Source organism: Cuculus canorus, chromosome 15, assembly GCF_017976375.1.
Source record: "Cuculus canorus isolate bCucCan1 chromosome 15, bCucCan1.pri, whole genome shotgun sequence".
NCBI lineage: Eukaryota > Metazoa > Chordata > Aves > Cuculiformes > Cuculidae > Cuculus > Cuculus canorus.
In genome coordinates, this window is record NC_071415.1 from 8,311,848 (window position 1) to 8,331,024 (window position 19,177).

A 19,177-nucleotide genomic window follows, 5' to 3' on the forward strand; every position below is an offset into this window, starting at 1 on the left:
GGCAGGGAACTGTGGAGAAGAGGAGCTGTTTATCCTGGTGTCCTCACTTCATGGAGATAGTGATGCCCTAAAAAAATCCCACCAAAAGCCTGTCAGAAGGACTGTCCTGCAAGGAGGTGGTGTTTGCTGCTCCAGCAAGATGGTAGTAGGTGACTGGGGAGTGTTTGTGGTTGGAACCAGAACACAGAATAGAAGGACCTTCAGTATAGTGGATGAGGGGAGTGATTCCTACTGTGGGAAACTCAAGCTAGGCAAATTCAGACCAGGAATTACCCTAACTGACCAACCCTGCATAGCTTACCGAAGCTGGTAGTGGTCATCCTGTCCCTGGGAGTCTTTATGCAAAGATGAGAACATTCTCTCGGAGGATAGGGCCCTGCTTGCTTGGGCTTGATGCAAAAATTGATTGTGAGGGGTCTGATGGCTCCTGGTCTGTGCTTTATTGGGGGAAATGATCACATTAGACACTTCAGTTGTTCTCCTCGTTCTTTGTTAGCATGAGCAGCAGACTGCTGGCAGGGAAGGGTTAGCAGCTTTGTGTCCTCTTCCCCGTGTCCCCAAAACTGGCTCCTGTACAGAGTAGGTCCTAGGGCTTCAGAACATCTGGAGAGCCTGTCCCTCTCTGAGACCAGAGGAGGCAGACATAACATCAGGCTTGCAAGGAAAACACAACGCAGATTGTGCTGCAGCCGTGGTTTGGCCAGGTCTGGGGTCTCGAACACACTGCGCTTTGCTTTTTGCTCCAGGCTCCCCTGGTTTGTGGATTTTCCGTCACAGGCAGTGGGCTGTGAACTCTGTGGTTGTGCTCAGCATCATTGTTTTCACAGAGCAGCACCATTTACTTTGTGCTATTTTTAAACATATCAAGTGCTAACATGACCGCCTCAAATCCCGGAGTTTTCTCTCTGGAGAAAGAACTAAGTAAGGGGCTCAGCACCTCCCCAGCACAGGCTGTGCTACAAAATGTGGCCAAAAGTTGTTCTCCATCACTAACAATGCGCTGCCAGGCCTGAAGCTGGCTCAGTTGTCCTGGTCTTTATCATAGAATGGTTTGGACTGGAAGGGACCTCAAAACCCATTCAGTTCTAACCCCCTGCCACAGGCAGGGACACCTCCCACCGGATCAGGGGCTCCAAGCCCCATCCAACCTGGCCTTGAACCCCTCCAGGGATGGGGCAGCCACCACTGCTCTGGGCAACCCGGGCCGGGGCCTCCCCACCCTCATCCTGAAGAATTTCTTCCTAATATCTGATCTAAATCTTCCCCTTTCCGATTTAAAGCCAGAAGGTGGGACCTGGCATGGAAAGCCTCTCTCATGATGGTGGCCATCCCTGCAGCCACCAGAGCGCCTTGCGGAAGCTCTTGCTGACCTCCACAAGCACAGGAGGCCCCTGTTGACTCCCCAGTGCTCCCCCTCGCCTTTGGCTCCATTGTTTTGATGTTGGGAATGAGAAGATGAAGTCAGTGGCAGTGTAAGAATAACTTGTAAAATGAGCTGTGATACCACCCAGCCCTCCTGCTCGGGGAGGAGAGGGATGGATTGCATGATGCCATTGCCGATGAGCCAGCAGTGCCGGAGGTGATGTCGCTCCGTGAGGTAACGCATCCCTTTTGTTCAAGTGACTTCATCCCTAGTTGGGCTTTGTAACCGTATTTGGGAACGTCTGTGGAAAGCTGCTGGGTGCCAGGATTGAGGAGCTGCTCTTTGGGTCTCAGCTGCCCTGCACACAGCTCCTATCCAGAGAGAGGGGATGCCCTGGCCGTAGTGGGGATGCCCGGGGGAGGGAGGCTCTGCAGAGGGGTCTGAACAGGCTGCGTTGGTGGGCTGAGGCCAGTGGATTGAGGTTTAACAAGACCAAGTGCAGAGTCCTGCACTTGGGACACAGCAACCCCAGGCAGTGCTCCAGGCTTGGGGAAGAGCATCTGGAAAGGTGCCCAGCAGAGAAAGACCTGAGGGTGTTGGTTGACAGCAGCGGAACATGAACCAGCGGTGGCCCAGGTGGCCAAGAAAGCCAACGGCATCTTGGCTTGTATCAGAAACAGTGTGGCCAGCAAGACCAGGGAGGTGATTCTGCCCCTGTACTCAGCACTGGTGAGGCTGCATCTCGAATCCTGGGTTTCGTTTTGGGCCCCTCACTGCAAGAAGGACCTTGAGGTCCTGGAGCACGTCCGGAGAAGGGTCACTGAGCTGGGGAAGGGATTGGAGAACAAGGGTATGAGGAGCAGCTGAGGGAACTGGGGTTGTTTAGCCTGGAGAAGAGGAGGCTGAGGGGACACCTCATCACTGTCTACAACTGCCTGAAAGGAGGTTGGCCTGTTCTCCCAAGTGATGTGTGATGGGACAAGAGGGAATGGCCTCAAGCTGCACCAGGGGAAGTTTAGATTGTATGTTAGGGAAAAATTTCTTCACAGAAAGGGTTCTCAAGCCCTGGCAGAGACTGCCCAGGGAAGTGGTTTGGTCCCCGTCCCTGGAGGTCTTTAAAAGGCGTGTAGATGAGGTGCTTGGGGATATGATTAAGAAGTGGACAGGTATGGTTGGACTTGATCTCAAAGGTCTTTTACAACCTAGTGATTCTATCATTCTATGAAAGGACATGTTTTTTTAAGGCATGTAGGTTTTGGAGCTTTGCTGTGGGCTCTTGTGGAGTCCATCATAGCTCAGGAGGGGGAAGTCGGCATTGTTGAGGATGTGTCTGTTGATGACTGTTAAATCCGACATCCCAGCGCAGCCTATGGCTCTGCAGGTCCTCTGTCGCTGGCTGCCAGGAGCTGGGAAGTGGGGAGGAAGGATTACTCGCTGGAAGCTTTGCTTGTACTTCCCCCTCAACACCTGGTACTGAGCACTGCTGGTGGGGATGGGATCTGGGGTAGGATGGACCCTCCATCCTAGGAGCAGAGTTGTTCTTGTTTTTAAAACATGGTCTCTGGACCAAAATAGGGCCCAGCCCTGTCCCCAGGACTCTTACTTTGGTCACATAGACGTGAAGGGATCTGTCCTGGATGAGAGAAGGCTAGCTGGCTGGGGCAGTGTTGTGAGGAGACCCCCAAATGGCTGATCCACAGGGAGAAAAAGATCCCCAAAGGGCAGGTTGTCTTTGTTGCAGATGCTCCGTGTACTCACCCTGTCTGTCCTGTTGGGCCAGCCTGGCTCAGGAACATGGCCTTGGAGACAGAAAGGCTTTTCCCTTGACCGCAGGCTGCACTGGGTCGCCTGGAGGGTGGGTGCTTTATCCCTCCTACACTGCTGCAGGACCTTAGTAGCCACCATGGAGGCTCCTGTGCAGACTCTGGATGGAAACATGCACTCAAGCTGCAAACTGTCCCTAACACCTCTGGAGCTTCACTGACCCACAAAAGCCTTAGCTTTTATTGCTGCTTACAGACCTGGAGTTTCTTTTGTCCTGAACCGCTGTGGTTCCCCCCAGCCTCCTCTCTGCACAGATGCTGCTCTCTGTCTGCGGATACTTTTCCCATTACTGTTCTGGCTGGGCTCCATGCACCAAAAGGGCTGGGGAAGGCACAAAGCAGCACTACTCCCCTCCTTTTGCCTCCCTTCTTTGTGAAATGAAGGCAGAGCGGGCCCACAAATGACATAATGAGAGCATGACATCAGGCTTGGCAGGCGGAGGCGTGCTATACTCTGCTTGACATTATAGGGTCTGTGGAATTACGGAAAAACCAGCAGTGCACCAAAAAAAGCCTCTCCACCACAGCACGGCAGAAATAAACCCCTGGCTGCCCTGGGCCAGCAAGCGGCTGTGAGGCCCTGGAGCACAGCTGAGCATCCTGGAGGGAGAAAGTCCTGCTGCTGGCTTCCATCGGTGCTCAGTGATTTTCCCCTCCAGAAGTGTCCCAGCCCCATCTCCAGAGATCTCGTTGGTGGCTGATCTGTCCTGGTGCCATCGGAGAGACAGGCTGCTGAGATGCACACGGCTCTGAAGAGGTTCCCTGTGCACACAGCATCACACAGGGTAGCAGAGCTGGGATGGAGTTGAAGGCTCCCAAGGCTCAGGATGACGCTCTCGTTACCAAATGTTCCCATATCTGAAGTGTCAGCTTCCCCCTACAACCAACTCCACTTCCACAAGAAGTATTTTTAAAGGTCTCTTTGCTAGGCGTGTAAGTTAACGGGGTAAGTGTTTGCTGGGACACATAGAGAGTGCTCTGTGAGGCATCTTTCACCCACTTCTTGTTCTATACCGTAGTCATTGGTGGGTTTTGGTGCCCCTTGTCCCACAGAGGTTTGTGAGCCAGCCTTCCCAGTCTCCTCTGGCTTTGCATCACTCCATTTTACAGGTGGAGAAGCTGAGGCTGGATTGAAAAGTTGTTCCTTGCCCATCGCTGCCCTCTTCCACGCATCAGGGCATGTTCTCAATATGGCCCAAATAAACTAGATTTTTCTTCCTTCTGGTGGAGAGGGCGGCAGTGTGCATGTGCAGCGCATTTCAATGGAGAACCTTATTTTCTGCTGGCTTCAGCTCTGCTTTGAACCTGCTCCGAATTTACTCCAGCCTGGCAGTGGGCTGGGAAAACACAGTCATGGCAGTTTGTGGCACCGAGAGGCTGAGTCCTGTCCCACAGCCTTTGCGATGGGTTTTATTGCTCAGTGTTTCCTGGTTACTTTCCTCATGCAGCCTAACTGGGTTCACAGCTGTCTTCCCGTGCCAGGAAGGCATGATAGGATTTTCCATCCAAGTTGGAGAGCGACCAGTGGGAGAAGGCAAGCAGGCGTCTGGGAGTCCAGCTCACTGACTCGCGGCTGGAGGTGGCAGGCGCTGGCATCCACCACCCTCCCTCGCTTCTCCAAGGTGTCTTGGCAGCAGGAGCTCTGCTTCCTTTGCAGGCTGTGCACCAGGGAGGTCTGGGGAGGCTGGAAGCCGCAAGATTTTATATCAGTTCTTCATCTGATCATGAAAAGTAGAAAATAGCCAGAGAATTGGGCTCTGGACTGTAGGTTCTGGTGGGTTGCAGTCTGGTGCCTGGTCTGGGTGGAGCTCAGCGGTGTCTGCAGGTGCTGGACGGGTGCCCAGGCTGTGAAAGACGGAGGTCTTGGCATCCTTTGGAAAACCTGTGAGTTGTAGGTCAGTGACAAAGAGTCAGGGTTTAGACAAAGCATGCGTTAATTACAGTTGCCAAGGATTCAGAGCATCTCAGCAGCCTCTGAAGCAGAGTTGCCTGGGAGATGAGCCCTGGCTTGCTCCGGTGAAGCCTTCTCACCGAGCTTCTCTGCCTGTGGGGCCATGGGTCAGTGCCGGGTGATGGTACTGGTTGCAGGAGAGCTGAGTGAGCTCAGCAGGTAATGCCTGGTAGCTTGGTGATGGTTGTGCAGGATGACAGCCAAGTTGTACTGCTCGGAGAAGAGGGAAAAGGCACAGGAGCCCCATCTGGCTCTTCCATGGTGAGGCTGTGGGGGCTGACTGGGGCTCAACAGTGCTGATAGTTGCACATCCAAGTGACCTGACACCCTCCCAGGCTGTCCTGGCCGCACAAAGCTTTGGGCAAGTCAGAGAGGTGAGAGTTGTCATGTATTTGTTTTTTAGGGGCTGTTCATCCTGGCCCTGCCTGAACAAAACCCTCTGGCCACAGCAGCCCAGTGTCCTGCACCCCTGGAGTCCCCTCTGGATCAGTCTTCTTCACTAGGAGCTGCTTCCCGGTGCTCAGCAGGCAGTGACATCTAGTGTCAGCCCAACACAGCCAGTGCTGAGCGAGGATTGCTGCCTGTATCCCCTCCTCACCTCTTTGCTGGAGCTGGTGGGAGCAGCTCTGCTAGTGGAGCAGGTACCAGGTCATCCCTGGTCCTGCTCAGGCAGGAACGAAGCTGACTGACTGACGCCTGGGAGTCGAGCATTTGGGGTCTTACCCTTCACTTAACCGGAACTTTGAAAGCTTTCTCTAAGATAAAATGGGAATAATGACCAGGAGTGTTTTTAAAGGGCTGGGAACAGCTCAGGACCAGCTCCTCTGTGCCTGGTGCTGCGGCAGAGGGATGGGGAAGAGCTCTCTTCCCCAGTCAGCCAAGCAGAACTCTTGAAGAGGCTCTTTGAAATGCCAACACCCTGATTTTGTAGCAGCAGAAGGGTTTGTTTTGGAGGTCTTCCTTGTCTGGGCAGGGAGGAAGAAGGCATCAGAGCTGGAACACCATTTTCTTCCATCCTGGGCTTGAAGTGCTGCTTAAAAACTAACTGGGTTATTTCCAGGTATTTCAAAGAAGAGAAATATTTTTACTGGTCTCCCTGTAAGAGAGTGGTCCTGTTGGTGGTCTGGTCCTGTCCAAAACTGGTCAATAGAAGGAGATGGAGAGGCAGAGGATATGATTTACAGACAATACTTCAGGAGAAGTGGAGCAGGAACCTCCCTGAGGAAGGCTCTGCCCTGGCTGGATCCCAGTCCAAGCTGGTCTTGGGTGTTTGCCTTGCAAGTGGAAGCTGGAAGTGGGTTTGGAGGTGCCTTCCATGTCTCTTGGGCAGAATGTGACACCCGTGTGGTCTGTGTCACTTCAGCAAAGGATGTTCTGTGTTCTTTCACTGTTGTCCCAGCTACCCCGAGACAACAGAACACTGTCTTGATCGAATATTTTTGCCAGTATCCTTTTTTAAGTTGCCTTTATCGAGCCTTTATTTTGCACATTTCTTGGCCTTCTTTGCTGGTGAGCTCTTCTGAATCCACTCTCTGCTTGGCAAAGAACTCCCAGACAGCAAAATCAAGGAAAATAAACCTTTTAAAAAGCCATCCATCCCTGTTCCTTATCCCCAGAGTTTCCTGGAATCATACGCAGTTTTCCTGCCAGTTTGGCAGAATTCTTTTCATTTGGATAACTGTCAGGTTGAACCAAGAATTAATTGATGAGGGGGTAAAACGAAAAGGTGAAGGAGAAATTACGGGAGGTGCTTGTAGGAAAAAGGAAGGAGGTGGGCAGGAGGGCATCTGCTGGCTGTGGCTGCCGTGGATCCAGCCCTGTCCGCCTCCCTGGGGCTCTGCCAGAGATCCATGAAGGATAATAACCACTGCATGGACTCGGGAGAAGTGTTTTGATGCTGCTAAAAGAAGGTTTTGGCCAGAGGAGATTTATCTGAAACCAAAGAGTGAAGTTTATTTGGAAGGAGTGGAGAGGGATCAGCGAAACTTGTCCTTTATAAAACTCATCTAAAAATGAAAAAGAGGAGATGGGGGGGAAAGAGAGACCTGGACTGGAGGGCAGAAAGGGTTTTGCTTTGGAAGAGTTGAAGGCTGTTGGTGTTTCAGGGAGCAATCAGAGGGTTTTTAAACAGTGTTCCTTTATGGGGATAATCTAACCTGACTTTAAACAGAAAATATTGTCTGTTTCTTCACTTCCCTTTCAAGCTTTTCCAAAGACAGACAAAAAGGTCTTCAAAATGGAAAAGCTGAATGCATCAATTGTGTGATTATTTATCAGGTCTTTGGCACTACAAATGGCCCTGGAAGTTCCTCATCATTTTCTTCTCTCAGTTAATTACTCCTTTAGTCTAAGTTTTTCCTTAATTACTTCTTTGAACGTATATTAGACTCGAATATCTTTTTAGAAGGACCAATCGCATTTAGTACTGCATCTCTCACGGCTGTGGATGCGCTGCGGTGTGTGTATCATGAGAGTCCTCATCTCTCTCTGTGTGTTATGCGAAGCTGTGAGCAGCAAATGCTTTGTAGCTGGGAAAGATGTTTTTTTTGGCTCCGCTGTAACACACCGAAACTGTCCAGTCTGGATGGAGTTTGGAGAGAGGCTCTACTGAGGTCTGGTAATGTGGGATGACAAATTGAAGTTGAAGGGAAGTTGAAAGCGGTGTTTTCTCTCTCTAGGGATCTCTCCAATAGCAAGATCAGTGGTTTAGATGTTCGCATATTCGAAAGCCTGACTTCTCTGGTCAAACTGTAAGTACATGCCGGTCCTCCAGCTCGCCATGCACACTTGAGCTGGTACCTTGACCACATGCTCATGTTTCCAAAGTTAGCCTTGTTCTTGCCTGACCTCCGCTGTCGAGCCCCAGGGAGATGTGTCCGTGGGCTCCTTCCCAAGCCATTTAGCTGCACGGCCCGGTGAGCGGCTGATTCCCTCACTGGCATCCAAAGAGGTGGGCAGGATCTCACCTGCTGGGCTGCTGGAAGGGGACGAGATCAAGGCAGTAGGATTAGATTTGTCACAAGGTGCACGTTAGTACGTGGAAGCTGCCCTGAAGCTTTATCATGATAAAGCTGCGATCTCCAAATTCCACTTATCTTCTCAGAGAATCGGGTACTGAGTCTGAAGGTCCTTGAGGAACCCAGCACTGGTCGGGGAAAAGCCTGCCTTCCTCTCCCGTCACTCCCCACTCCCTGAGCTGTCCCTGAAGCTGCCCAGATTCTGTGTGCACTTGTTGAACTTTCCTTTCTTTTTCCCTCTTTTACAGAGATATAAGCCACAACCAGATTTCTACATTAGAAGATGGAATATTTGATAATTTATTTAATTTAAGTGAAATGTAAGTTCACTTTCTTTGTTCCCAGCTCTCTATTTAGTCCTTTCCTTGCAACAGCTCTTCCCTTCCCAGCGGGGTGGGAGGCAGCGCTGTCTTGGGGGCTTCTGGGGCAGGTGCTCAACCAAGCAGCTGCCTTTTGGACTCCAGTTTCTTTCTCAAACTGAGTCCTGCTTGTGCCCTTCTAGCCTAACCTCTTCGAAGACTTTGCTTTTGTCTCCTGGGTACCTCCACCCTCTGCCACTGCCTTCCTAGCTTCCCTACCTCTCCCCCCAGCTTTGCTTAGGTTCCTGTCGGTGGGACATGCTTGGCTGTTCCTTTTTCTATGGTCATACTTTGGGATGGTGGGATCTGATGAAAAGGGCACTAACCTGCAGCACTGAAGACCCCGTTGGAGGTGTCTGAGTCACCTGAAGAGACTCCAAGCTGTTCTCCCTACGTAAATCAAGTTCTTGGCTTATAGAGGTTTTTAATTGAAGTAATTAAAAGGTGTGCTGTTATATGAGGGAAGGTGAGGGAAATCCATGCATTTCCAGGGGAGATGGATGTAGTCACGGCACAGAGTGGGTGTTCTGTATCTGAATGAGCCAAAGGATGAACCCTGTGGAGTCGCGCTTGGCACAAGAAAATAGTTCAGCCACCCGTTTTTCCCATGTCTCTGCAGCTGAGCGTTAGATCAGTGGAGGCCTTTTGCTGATGGTTTGCTCTTCTTGGTTCATGTAATGGTTGTTCTCGGATACGGAAGAAACATCAGGAGAAGTTGCTTTTAGTTTGCACTTTTGTTCAAAGCAAAAATGTGCCATCCACAGATACTGTGTAATTTGCCGTACACAAAAATGAGGAGCAGTCATATGAAAGCACATGCATTTTAGTGGCAGAATGATCCTTCCTGCTTAAGCAGAATGAACTCTTAGCTCAAACAGTGCTAGAATAACTAACAAGGCACAATTAAATAAATAACAGGTTACAAAGGGCGTTTTCAGAGCTGCTTTGCTGTGTACGGTGACACTGGAAGGATCCGGGCTGGGTCCGAGTCTGTCCTCGCTCAGACTGGCTGGCACAGTGGTGCTTTCGATGTGGAGCTCTGGATCTGGCCCCGGCGCAGCCCGGCTGGCGTCAGCCAAACAAGCAGCTTTCCATCTCCGTCCTGTTCACAGCTGAGCGCCAAAGGCTGTCATTTGGATTGAGCTCAGCTGCAATTAAAGTTTCCATCTTTTCATTTAAGCTGCCACATGGAAAGGTTTTCCTTGACTTTGCATTTCTTTTTTGACAGATCCATTTTATTCTCTTTGCTATTTTTTAATGGAGCTGTAAATAGTCCCCCTTAGCTGGAGAGGCGGCTGTGACACCCGACGGCTGTTCGCAGGCTGTTTTAAATAGGAGATTGTGTCTGTAATTTGCTTCTAATTGCAACAATTATTTGTAGTGTGAAAAAAGTACTTGGAGTGCTTGCCTAATTCTAGCCTCTAGAAAAATCATGTTACTTATGGCTTGATTCCCTATTCATTAACTCCCCTGGCAGCTCTTTGGGAAGCATGACAGCACAGTGGTGCGGATGGAAGCAGCGAGGGATCTGCACGCTGCTTAATTAACACTGAGCACACGTCACGTTAATTCCTGACTTCCTTCTGATTTCCCTGTTGCAGAAACTTAAGTTGGAATCCATTTGTTTGTGACTGCAAACTTTCCTGGTTGCCCCGTTGGGTGGAAGACAGAAAAGTGAAAGTGATTCAGGCATCAGAAACGAGATGCGCTCACCCGCCCGAGGTGGCAAACCTTTCCCTCTTCGATGTCTCGTTCGTCAATGCTACATGCGGTGAGGAAACGCTGCGGGCTGTGGTGGGGGATGTGGTCGAACCAGTGGAAGTGATGGGCCCAGGGGGGGCTGGGGGTCACATCTCAACTTCTTGAGACTTCAAGTCACCAGGTCTAATCTAATTAAGCAAATAATGGTAGTATAGCATTATACCGTGATGCCTTAAGGCTGGGGTCAGTCTTGCTAGGGCCGAGATCAGTAAATTCATTACAGAGCAAGCTTCAAGCAGCTCTGGATCTGTGATCTCCAGCCTTGGGCTTTCACTCCCTCAAGCTTTCAACAGTCTGACTTTAAGCATTGCAATCTCTCAGAGTTGGTGGGACCTGAGGACATGCCAAGCTGAATCTTTGCAGGTCACAAGGCGCCACGTCGGGAGCATTGAATGAACACTGCCACGATCTACAGCCCATCACCTGCTCTGGGAGCATTTTTCTCACTGCCTTGGCAGAGATGTTGAGCAGTGTTTAAACTGGAGAGTAGGAAGGGGGAACCATCAGAAAACTCCCCCTGCCTGTATGCTTAGCTGTCTCTGAGTAAGTGAGAGGTGGGGAGAGCGGGTGCTTCCCCCATCGGGCATCTCCTTTAATGCGTGACAGGAGGATGCAGTGCTGAGGGAACCAGGGCTGACAGGAGCTGCCTGGAGAAGCACAGGGCTCCCAGGGCTCAAACTAGGTGATGTTGGCTCCTTTTTCCACACCAGAGTACCCCTGGCCTTGCAGCAATACCCAGGGCAATAACACCAGCACTGTTATTCCCCTTCCTAGTTTGTTGTTTCCTTTTTGAGCTCCTTTAAGTTACCGAGGAAAGAATAATATGGGGCTGTGTCCTGGGTAATTCAGTGCAGTGGGAGTCGGTGGGAGCCAGCCCACCAGATACCGGCAGGGAGCGGGGAAGTATGACCAGGCTGGTGTTAAAAAGCAAAGCGTTTCCCATCCTGCGCTCCTCCTCACAGGACTGTTCTTAAGAAAAGGATGTTTGCAGGAAGGCTGGGGAAAAAGCTGGACGGTTTGGATGGGTTTGAGATGGGAAGATCACGCAAGGCTGGAGCTGTTGAGATGTTTAGGGGGAGATGTTGTAGCAACCAGCAGAAACAGAGGAGCAAACATGGCTCAGTTGCGTGGGCAGCGTTGGAGAGGAGGCCAGGCGGTCCCAGCTGGGCTGCGGCTTTGCACGTGGCAGAGGCCCTGCCTGGCTGTTTGTGGCAGAGAAACGTCCCACCCCTCGCAGACCAGTGAGAGGGAAGCAGACTCAATGGAATGAGCTGTTGCTCTGAGAAAAGGGCTATTGTGACTGCCATCGTTGGGCCTGCGAGTCTGTGCACGTGTGTGTGTGCGCTCCCTGTAGCCAGGCACGTGTTGTTTCTGTGCATAGGTGCACACCCCTCAGGTGACGGCTGTGGGTGGCGTTGCCCTCTTCTAGCACCACATTTTGCCTGCAGGAAGGTGGGAAGCTCTTGGCTCTCCCTAGGGTGGAAGGTGGCTGCAATGGCTGCTCCAGCTCCACCCTGGGCCTGGTGGAGAGCCCGGAGGTGTTTCCCCCACACCCCGATGCCCACCCTCTGTTTGGTTGTAGATTCGTTGCTGGAAGCGCCAGGCAGCACGCCCTTAAACCTGCAGCCAATGGATAACCTTTTCTCTTGGTCTTACTTGGTGGCCAGTCCTGGGAGCTCTCTTGAGGGTTAGATTCCATGGCTTTGTGTCTCATAGGACTGTCAGGCTCTCCAAAGACCCACTTTATTTACTGGGTGTTGCTGCTCTATAAATCTGTGTGACTGGCTTCTAATTTCTGTCATCATTAATTAACATAAAGAGTTTGGAAATCGTTGCTGAGGGACTTGAAACTTCCCAGGCAAGTCTCAAAAAGGAAATGCTTGAAGTAGGAGCTGCCCAGGAGGAGTCCGTTCCAGGAGTGTGGGGTGGTGTCTCTTGGAGGATTTTACCAAGCCATGGCTTCACAGTGTCAGTGTGCAAGAAGATCTTCTGTTCTGTCCCCCAGGAGCTCAACACATCACGTGTCTGACGAGCAACCACACAGAAGGAGCTGAACTCGTCATCCTCTTCACGTCCGTTCACCCTGGGAACCTCACTGAGGAGACCTGCAGTGCCCTCTGTTACGCTGAAGACCAGAAGTATGGAGGTTTTGGCGCCCAGGGGCAGTGTTTGTGTGGCACTGCACATGGAACAAACTCTTCCTCTGGCTGTTTGCCATTTTGCACTGAGCATTTGCCCGAGCAGGCCTGCGGTGGCCCGTCACTCGTCCCCTCTCCCTTCCAGGCACAGCTGCCTGTGTCTTTCGCTGGACTCCAGCCCCGATACAGTCTACACCAGGCCGTGCTCTTCAACGTCAGTATTCCTATTGCTGTCAGCACTTTAAAGTGGAAATTTGGGGACCAGACAGAGGTTCTCAATACCACTGGAAACACAGCTGTCCACACGTATGCCCTACCTGGGCAGTACAATGTCACTGCCACCATCTTCGTGGGCACAAGAGTCTTGTATGTGCAGGCAGGAATTGAGGTGGTGGCTTCACCCCAGCAGTTAGAACTGCAATGTCCTTCCTTGGTCAGGACGAATGAGAGCCTGGACATATGGATCCGCAACAGAGGTGGCACTGGCCTTGCGGTGTCGTACGGTATCACCACAGAGGCTGGAGAGCCGAGCAGAGGTGAGCGGGGTTGGAGAGGTAGGTGCTGGGCGAGAGAAGGATGGCAGTGGGTCCTGGGCTTTCCCTTTCCCTTCTCTCCTAACGAGGAGTATGGGATGGCTCCACTGGGCACCCCCTGCTCCCCTGACTGACCAGGCAGTGTTTTACCCTGCCCAGGGCCTAGAAGGTGATTGCGCAGAGGGCATCTAAACAGCAAAAGGGCTATCTTATGGGGGTGCAGTCTTACGGGCTTTGAGAAGGATGGAACATTCCAGGAGCCTCGCTCCCCAGGTGCGATTGAGGTTTTAGGACCCATAGGAAGGATGTCATGCTGTGTTCTTCTCCCTCATGCAGCAGTTCATCCCATGTGTCCTCCTGACGGCTTGGTTTTCTCGGGCAATAACCACTGCTATCAGCTGGTGGTGGAGAAGGCCGAGTGGCTGGAGGCCCAGCAGCACTGCCAAGAGCACGGCAATGGAGAGCTGGCGTTTGTCAGCAGCCCCGAAATCCAGAGCTTCTTGGTCGCTCATGTCATCAGGTAAGCGAGGACGGCAAGGGGTAAGATTTCCCAGGGAGGGGTTGTGTGTTCCTGGGGTTACATCTGTCCAGTGGGATGGTGGGATGGTTGTGCCGAGCCCGGCAGCCTGGAGAGGCGCAAGGGTCCAGGCTGCGTGTGGAGATGTGGCAGAGGTGAGGCTGCTGACCAGAGCTTGAGTCTGTGCTGAACTTGGCTTCTTTGCTTAAATGCTGTGAAGGGAAGAAGAGGAATGGGACAGAAAGTCTGGAAGTCAGAAGTGGGAAGTGTGGGATTGCTGCTGGAAGGCATCTTGTCCCCTGGGCTGGTGGCTGTGGGTGCATCTGTAATGGTGCAGAGAGGCAAACAGGGCTGGGCTGGGCAGACTTTCCATGTGGGAGCTCAGCAAAGCCTGCAGACTTGGCTGGATGGTGGAGAGGGCTGGGTGCTCATGTCCAGAGGGCATTTGGCTGCCAGGCAGGGCCTGAGGGTCACCTTGCAACTGGCTCCCTCCATCAGCAGGATTACAGCTAGATTGTCCCATGCATCCCGCAGCCACTCCAGCCAAGCCGTCCTGCAATCTTGCCTCCCAGCTGGGATTCCGCCCCTTCCCAGACGTGGCTGCAGCCTGGAACCCAGGCTTCTTCCCCGCTTCTTCCACCTCCTGAGAAGGCACAGTGCTCCTTGCTGAGTGTCAGGCTCTAGCAGCATCTGTTCCACCTCAGGACTTAGGCTTTAGAAACAGAGAGCACACAAAGCTTCAGCCTGTGATGGAATCCGCCCCTCATAGTGCCATTTTCTGGGAGGGGAGATGGGCAGGAGAGCATCCAGGGTCCTGACAGCTCCCGTCAGTGCTCCCAGATGTAGATCTTGGAGATGGCCTCTCCATGATACACAACCCAGAAAGCACAGGCAAAGGGAGCAGCTGCTGGTGATGCAGGCCTGCTGAAGGGCTGACAGCCCCTTCTCCCCAAATTTGTATCCACGCCCTTTTCCCTTCACACTGGGATTCATCCCGAGGTTGCAGATGTGGTCCTTCCTCTGGGGAAGCAGAGTCTGTCTCTTCCCAGGGGTTGGGGACCGTTGGTGGTGCTCAGAGTTTGCAGGCCTTGCGTGCCGGGCTTTGATGGGCTGCGGTGTGAGGGAATCATGAGATCTCGGAAGGGAACGAGCTGTCCAAGCTGTTCCCCAGCTGCCGCCTCACGTTGCTCTCCTCCCCGGTCCCCTTTATTTCACGTATTTATTTTATTAATCCATTCAGATAAACATGAATGAGGCACTTCCAGGATGCGATTTCCCTGGCGATAAAAGCCAAATCGGTGGAGCCACAGGTTTTTGGAACATGCAACCTCCAGAGTTTCTTGTGGGAAAATGACAGAAGCCGAAATCTGTTTCCCATTAGAGTGCACAGCAGCGCGGGCGGCGCTCTCCTCTCCTTCAGTCCTGGGTCTCGTGGCCTCCCCAGGAGCAGCGGGTGTTGAGCTGCTCCCTTGCCCCCCTTCCAGCACCAGAGCGCCGCTTCCAGGGGACCCCGCTTCCCCTCTGAGGCAATGCTGGGAGCCCCTGTCCCCTTCCCAACCTCCTCAGGCTCCATCCTGCTCCTCCTGCTGCCCCAGCAAGGCAGCGTGTTCCTTCCTCAGAGGCAGAGGGATGCTCAGTTCCTTCAGAAAAGGATGCCCCGAATCCTCTTGTTCCTCTCCGCAGGTTGCGGGCCAACCAGTGGGGCAGGGATGGGAAACCAGCCAACAGTCTTTTTCTTTGTTTTGCGTTTTTTCTTCTTTTTTTTTCTGTTTTTGATGACCTGCAGTTAGATCATAGCTGGAATTAGAGAAGGAAAATCTCTGTGGAGTTTTACTGGTGGCAGCAAACAAGTGGTTTCCAAGCCTGATCTCCCTAATCCCCTGCCAGTGGTTCGGGAGCAGAGCGCAGCGGTTATTTATTTTTTAATCTTATTTGCAATGAAAACTCCTGATTCACTCAGCAGTTATTTTCATCGTCGTTTTTCAGCATGACCTCATTAATCTTTCCGTCTGGCGGGAGCCTGGTGGTGGAAAGACACCGCTTATGTCCCTTGCCTGCTTTTCAGAGCAGTCGTGCCACCCTGGGTGCCCGGGAGGGGCAGGCGTGGCCGAAGCAGAGTTGGAGGGAGAGGCAAGAAGGAGCTGGGGTCTCACACCATGAGGTTGTTCCCCCCCTAGAAGTTAATATAGAACAAATGACTCCGATGTCAATCTGTGCTATTCAAAACAGTTATCCAGGCTGTCTGTGGCTGAAAGAGCAGTCAGCGCTTTCCACCAGAGTCTCTGCTGGGATCCAGCCAGTTTCCAAATGTGGAAGGGACGTTTCATCTTCCTAAGATGGTCCTGGTGTTTGTGGGGTTCATCTTCCATTTTAGGTCCCTCTGTGGCTGCTGCCTCTCGATGCAGGATGATGAACCCCCAGCAGCACATCAAAGAGGAGAGGAGCCCCTTTAGCTGGCACTGTCCGAGCTTTCATCCTACACTGGTGCCAGGAGAATTGCCTGGTGGCAAATTCCAGAGGTCTGCACAGATGAAGCACACGTTTTCTAAAGGCTGCCCCAGAGGTTGGAGTTGGTGAAGGCCAGGCTGGGTGGGGCTTTGAGCAACCTGATTCAGTGGGATGTGTCCCTGCCCATGGAACTGGATGGGCTTTGACGTCCCTCCAACCCAAGCTATTCCATGATTCTATGATTTTCAGACGGTTTTGCGTGATGGCACCGTTCCTCTGAAGCCGTGACTCAATACAGGCCTCAAAGTGCCTGTGAGAGTCACTTCAGCTGCTGTGCAGGCTGTTTGAACAGACTGCCCTTATCCTAAAGGGATCTGAGGCTCAAGTCAACCTTCAAGTTCAACTTGAAGTATCAAGTGATACTTCTTGGTGGGCAGATAATCCCACTTCCCTGTGTTGTGTAGGGTTTGCTCTGCCTTGGGGAATCTGGTCTCAGCCCTTCAGCACCCACGAGTGGCATCGGCCCTCCCAGCCCGCTGCAGGGGAGCCCAGGACCACCATTAATGAACATATCGATGGGAAGGGAGCGACTGCATTCTGGAGAAGCAGAAGATGTGCAGGTGGAGGGAGATTTCTGGAAGCTATAGAGCCTTGTGGTTCTCCTCTCCAGCCACCGTCACCTCCTGTCGGTGTTTCATTATCCTCCTGATACCTTTGTGCTGAAGTAGTTGTGGCTGGTTCAACTTGGTGCTTACCAGTACGTCAGGAGTTCTGTGGAGCCTTTAACTGGGTCCTCTCGTATCTTGAGTGAGATACTGGGAATGGGATGACTCAGGTTGTGGGGCAGCGATCGTGAGGGGCTGAGTGAGTGGACAGAGTGGTCCCCTCTGAGCTGTGCCCCTCTCCCAGTTCCTCTGCACTGTGGGGCTGGCATTGGTTGCTCTGTCTGTATCTCATTGGCTCGACTTTCTCCTCTGGATCAGAGGAGAGGTGGCTTTCTGCTGTGCTCAGGATAGAGGTTTGGAGGGCTGGTAGACAGCAGGATGGTGTGATGTGGAGGAGCCAGGTTCGAATCATAGAATCATGGAATGGTTTGCAGTGGAAAGGACCTTTACAAGTCATCGAGTCTAACCCCCCTGCAAGAGCAGGGACATCTTTAACCAGATCAGGTTGTTCAGAGCCCCATCCAACCTGACCTTGAATGTCTCCAGGGATGGGGCCTCCACTGCCTTGCTTGGCAACCTGGGCCAGGGCCTCACCCTGGCCTTTCTTCTGTATATCCAGTCTAAATCTCCCCTGCCTTAGTTTGAAAGTTTCTGGTGGTAGAATAGATACTGAAATCCTTTAGTAACTAGAGGTCATTGTTAAATGCAGCCCATGACGTCCAGATGAAGCTGTTATTATTTTCATGGTTATTATTTTCATGGAGACCCATAGTGGCATCTGTCCCGGAGCTTTCTAATACTTGTGATTTCCTGAAATCCCGCCCCCCCGTTTTTTTTTTTGAAGGAGCCTCGATGTCTGGATTGGATTCAATGATTTTGCAAGCACTGGAGCGCAGCAAAGAGGCGAAGGATTTAATCTGGAGAGCTGTCAGAACTGGCTGCCAGGAGAACCGCATCCATCCAATGCTGACCACTGTGTCCGGATGGGCCCAACGGGCCAGTGTAACACGGACCTGTGCATGGCCAAGCACAGCTACGTCTGCGAGTACAAGCCGAAAGGTGGGCTCTGCCTCTCTCCTGCCGGTGGTGCGGGCAGGCGGGGATCCCACGCACTGCCCTGTGCCGCGGAACATAAGGGCTACATGGAGGGCATCATCAGAGCGTCACCTCAGCTCCAGCGGGACTGGCAGCAACCACAGTATTCCCAGCAGAGGCTTGGCTAATAAATGTTGAGAAACCTGGCCTCAACCCAAAGGGAAGGTTTTGGCCTCCTCCAATCGTTGCCATCCACAGAAGTAGAAAGAGGAGCAAAGTTCTGAGGCTGAGCTCTGGAAATAGTTTTTCTCCCTTACTTGAGCAGTCTCTGAGGCCATGTTGCTGCCTTGGTGACTCTTACTGTCCTTCCATGGCATCTTGTAGTTCGTGAGATGCTGGGGTCTCGTGACTTAAAGACTAAAGGGTCTTTGAGATCATTAGGTGAACTTTTACGTGGTATGTGTTGTGTTTATGCAGCCTCTCAAATCTCCCAAAGTGATGTAGGGAGTGAAAAAGAAAAAAAAAGAAAAGAAAAAGAAGCAGAAGGGACATGAAACGTGGGAGAAGATTTAGGTGAGAAGGAAAAGCCGTCGCTAGGAAGAGGCCCCACTGGCCCTGGCAGGTGGGATGGCATTGGCGGGTGCTGAGTCCCCAGAGCCTCACCTGGCTGTGGATGAGCCAGAGGTGTTTGCCACGGGTGGAAACCACCTGGTCCAGTCCTCATTTCCCATGAAGCCATAAAGTCCAGTGTGACGGGGAGGATGAGGAGTTCACCTAATGCTCAAAAATTCAAAGCAAATCATGGAGTGTTGGAAGGGAGAAGTATTTGTAGAGTTCCTAGAAGTCGAAATTGCTGAGAACTGCAAATGCAAACATTACTTGTGCAGGATGAGAAAGAAATCAAAACACCTCTGAGAAGAGAATTACAGGATTGCAGCATCTGCTTCTCCAGTAGAGCTGGTGTTACGAATCCTTGAATGGTTCAAGCTCTGCTTCAGCTCTCTTGCACGGTGTAAGCGAGCACGACCAGAGCCAGGGAATAGCTTCAGACTTGCTGAGTCTCATGGACTTTGTTCAATATCTTTTGTAAACAGGAGTTCTCTTAAATGATGAAAACTTCTTTGTGGGAGATCCTGCATTTGGTACCCACGAGGCTGTGAAAAATGTGATGGAAGATGTGCTGTCAACTCCGGTGGAAGCTGTGGAGGTAGGGGTTTGCTCATCCTGCTGCTGCAGGGGGTTCCAGCGAGGCGCAGGCCGGTGAGCCCCTGTTTGGTTTTGCAGGTGATGGTGTTTCCTGAGCTGCCCTTCAGGCACGATGGATATTTGACTGCCCTGGAGTTTGTGACACAGGACCTGCCTCAGCCCGTTCAAGTGAGGTTCCAGGTGCACAGGCCGGTCTATGCGGAAGGTGAGGCGTCTCTTCTAAATGCTTTTGGCGTTGTTAGAGCTGACATCCTGTCAGGCTGAGTGTGTGGGGCCTTCCTGTGGCCACTCTGTCTTCAAAGCAGAAGCTGTGAAGCCTCAAAGGCTCAGAGATTTGGTTCTGTTTTTTAAAGAGACAAAA

The 19,177-nt window shown here is 52.0% G+C and overlaps 1 protein-coding gene across 1 annotated transcript in view; it reads left to right on the forward strand.

The window, feature by feature from the left end:
- PKD1 (polycystin 1, transient receptor potential channel interacting) overlaps window positions 1–19,177 on the forward strand; it is a 91,793-nt gene that overhangs the window by 26,940 nt on the left and 45,676 nt on the right. The window contains exons 2-9 of the mRNA XM_054080711.1: window positions 7,816–7,887; window positions 8,403–8,474; window positions 10,115–10,284; window positions 12,280–12,948; window positions 13,282–13,465; window positions 17,420–17,634; window positions 18,705–18,817; window positions 18,895–19,021. Coding sequence (XP_053936686.1) covers window positions 7,816–7,887; window positions 8,403–8,474; window positions 10,115–10,284; window positions 12,280–12,948; window positions 13,282–13,465; window positions 17,420–17,634; window positions 18,705–18,817; window positions 18,895–19,021 — 1,622 coding nt within the window. The remainder of the gene's footprint in view (window positions 1–7,815; window positions 7,888–8,402; window positions 8,475–10,114; window positions 10,285–12,279; window positions 12,949–13,281; window positions 13,466–17,419; window positions 17,635–18,704; window positions 18,818–18,894; window positions 19,022–19,177) is intronic.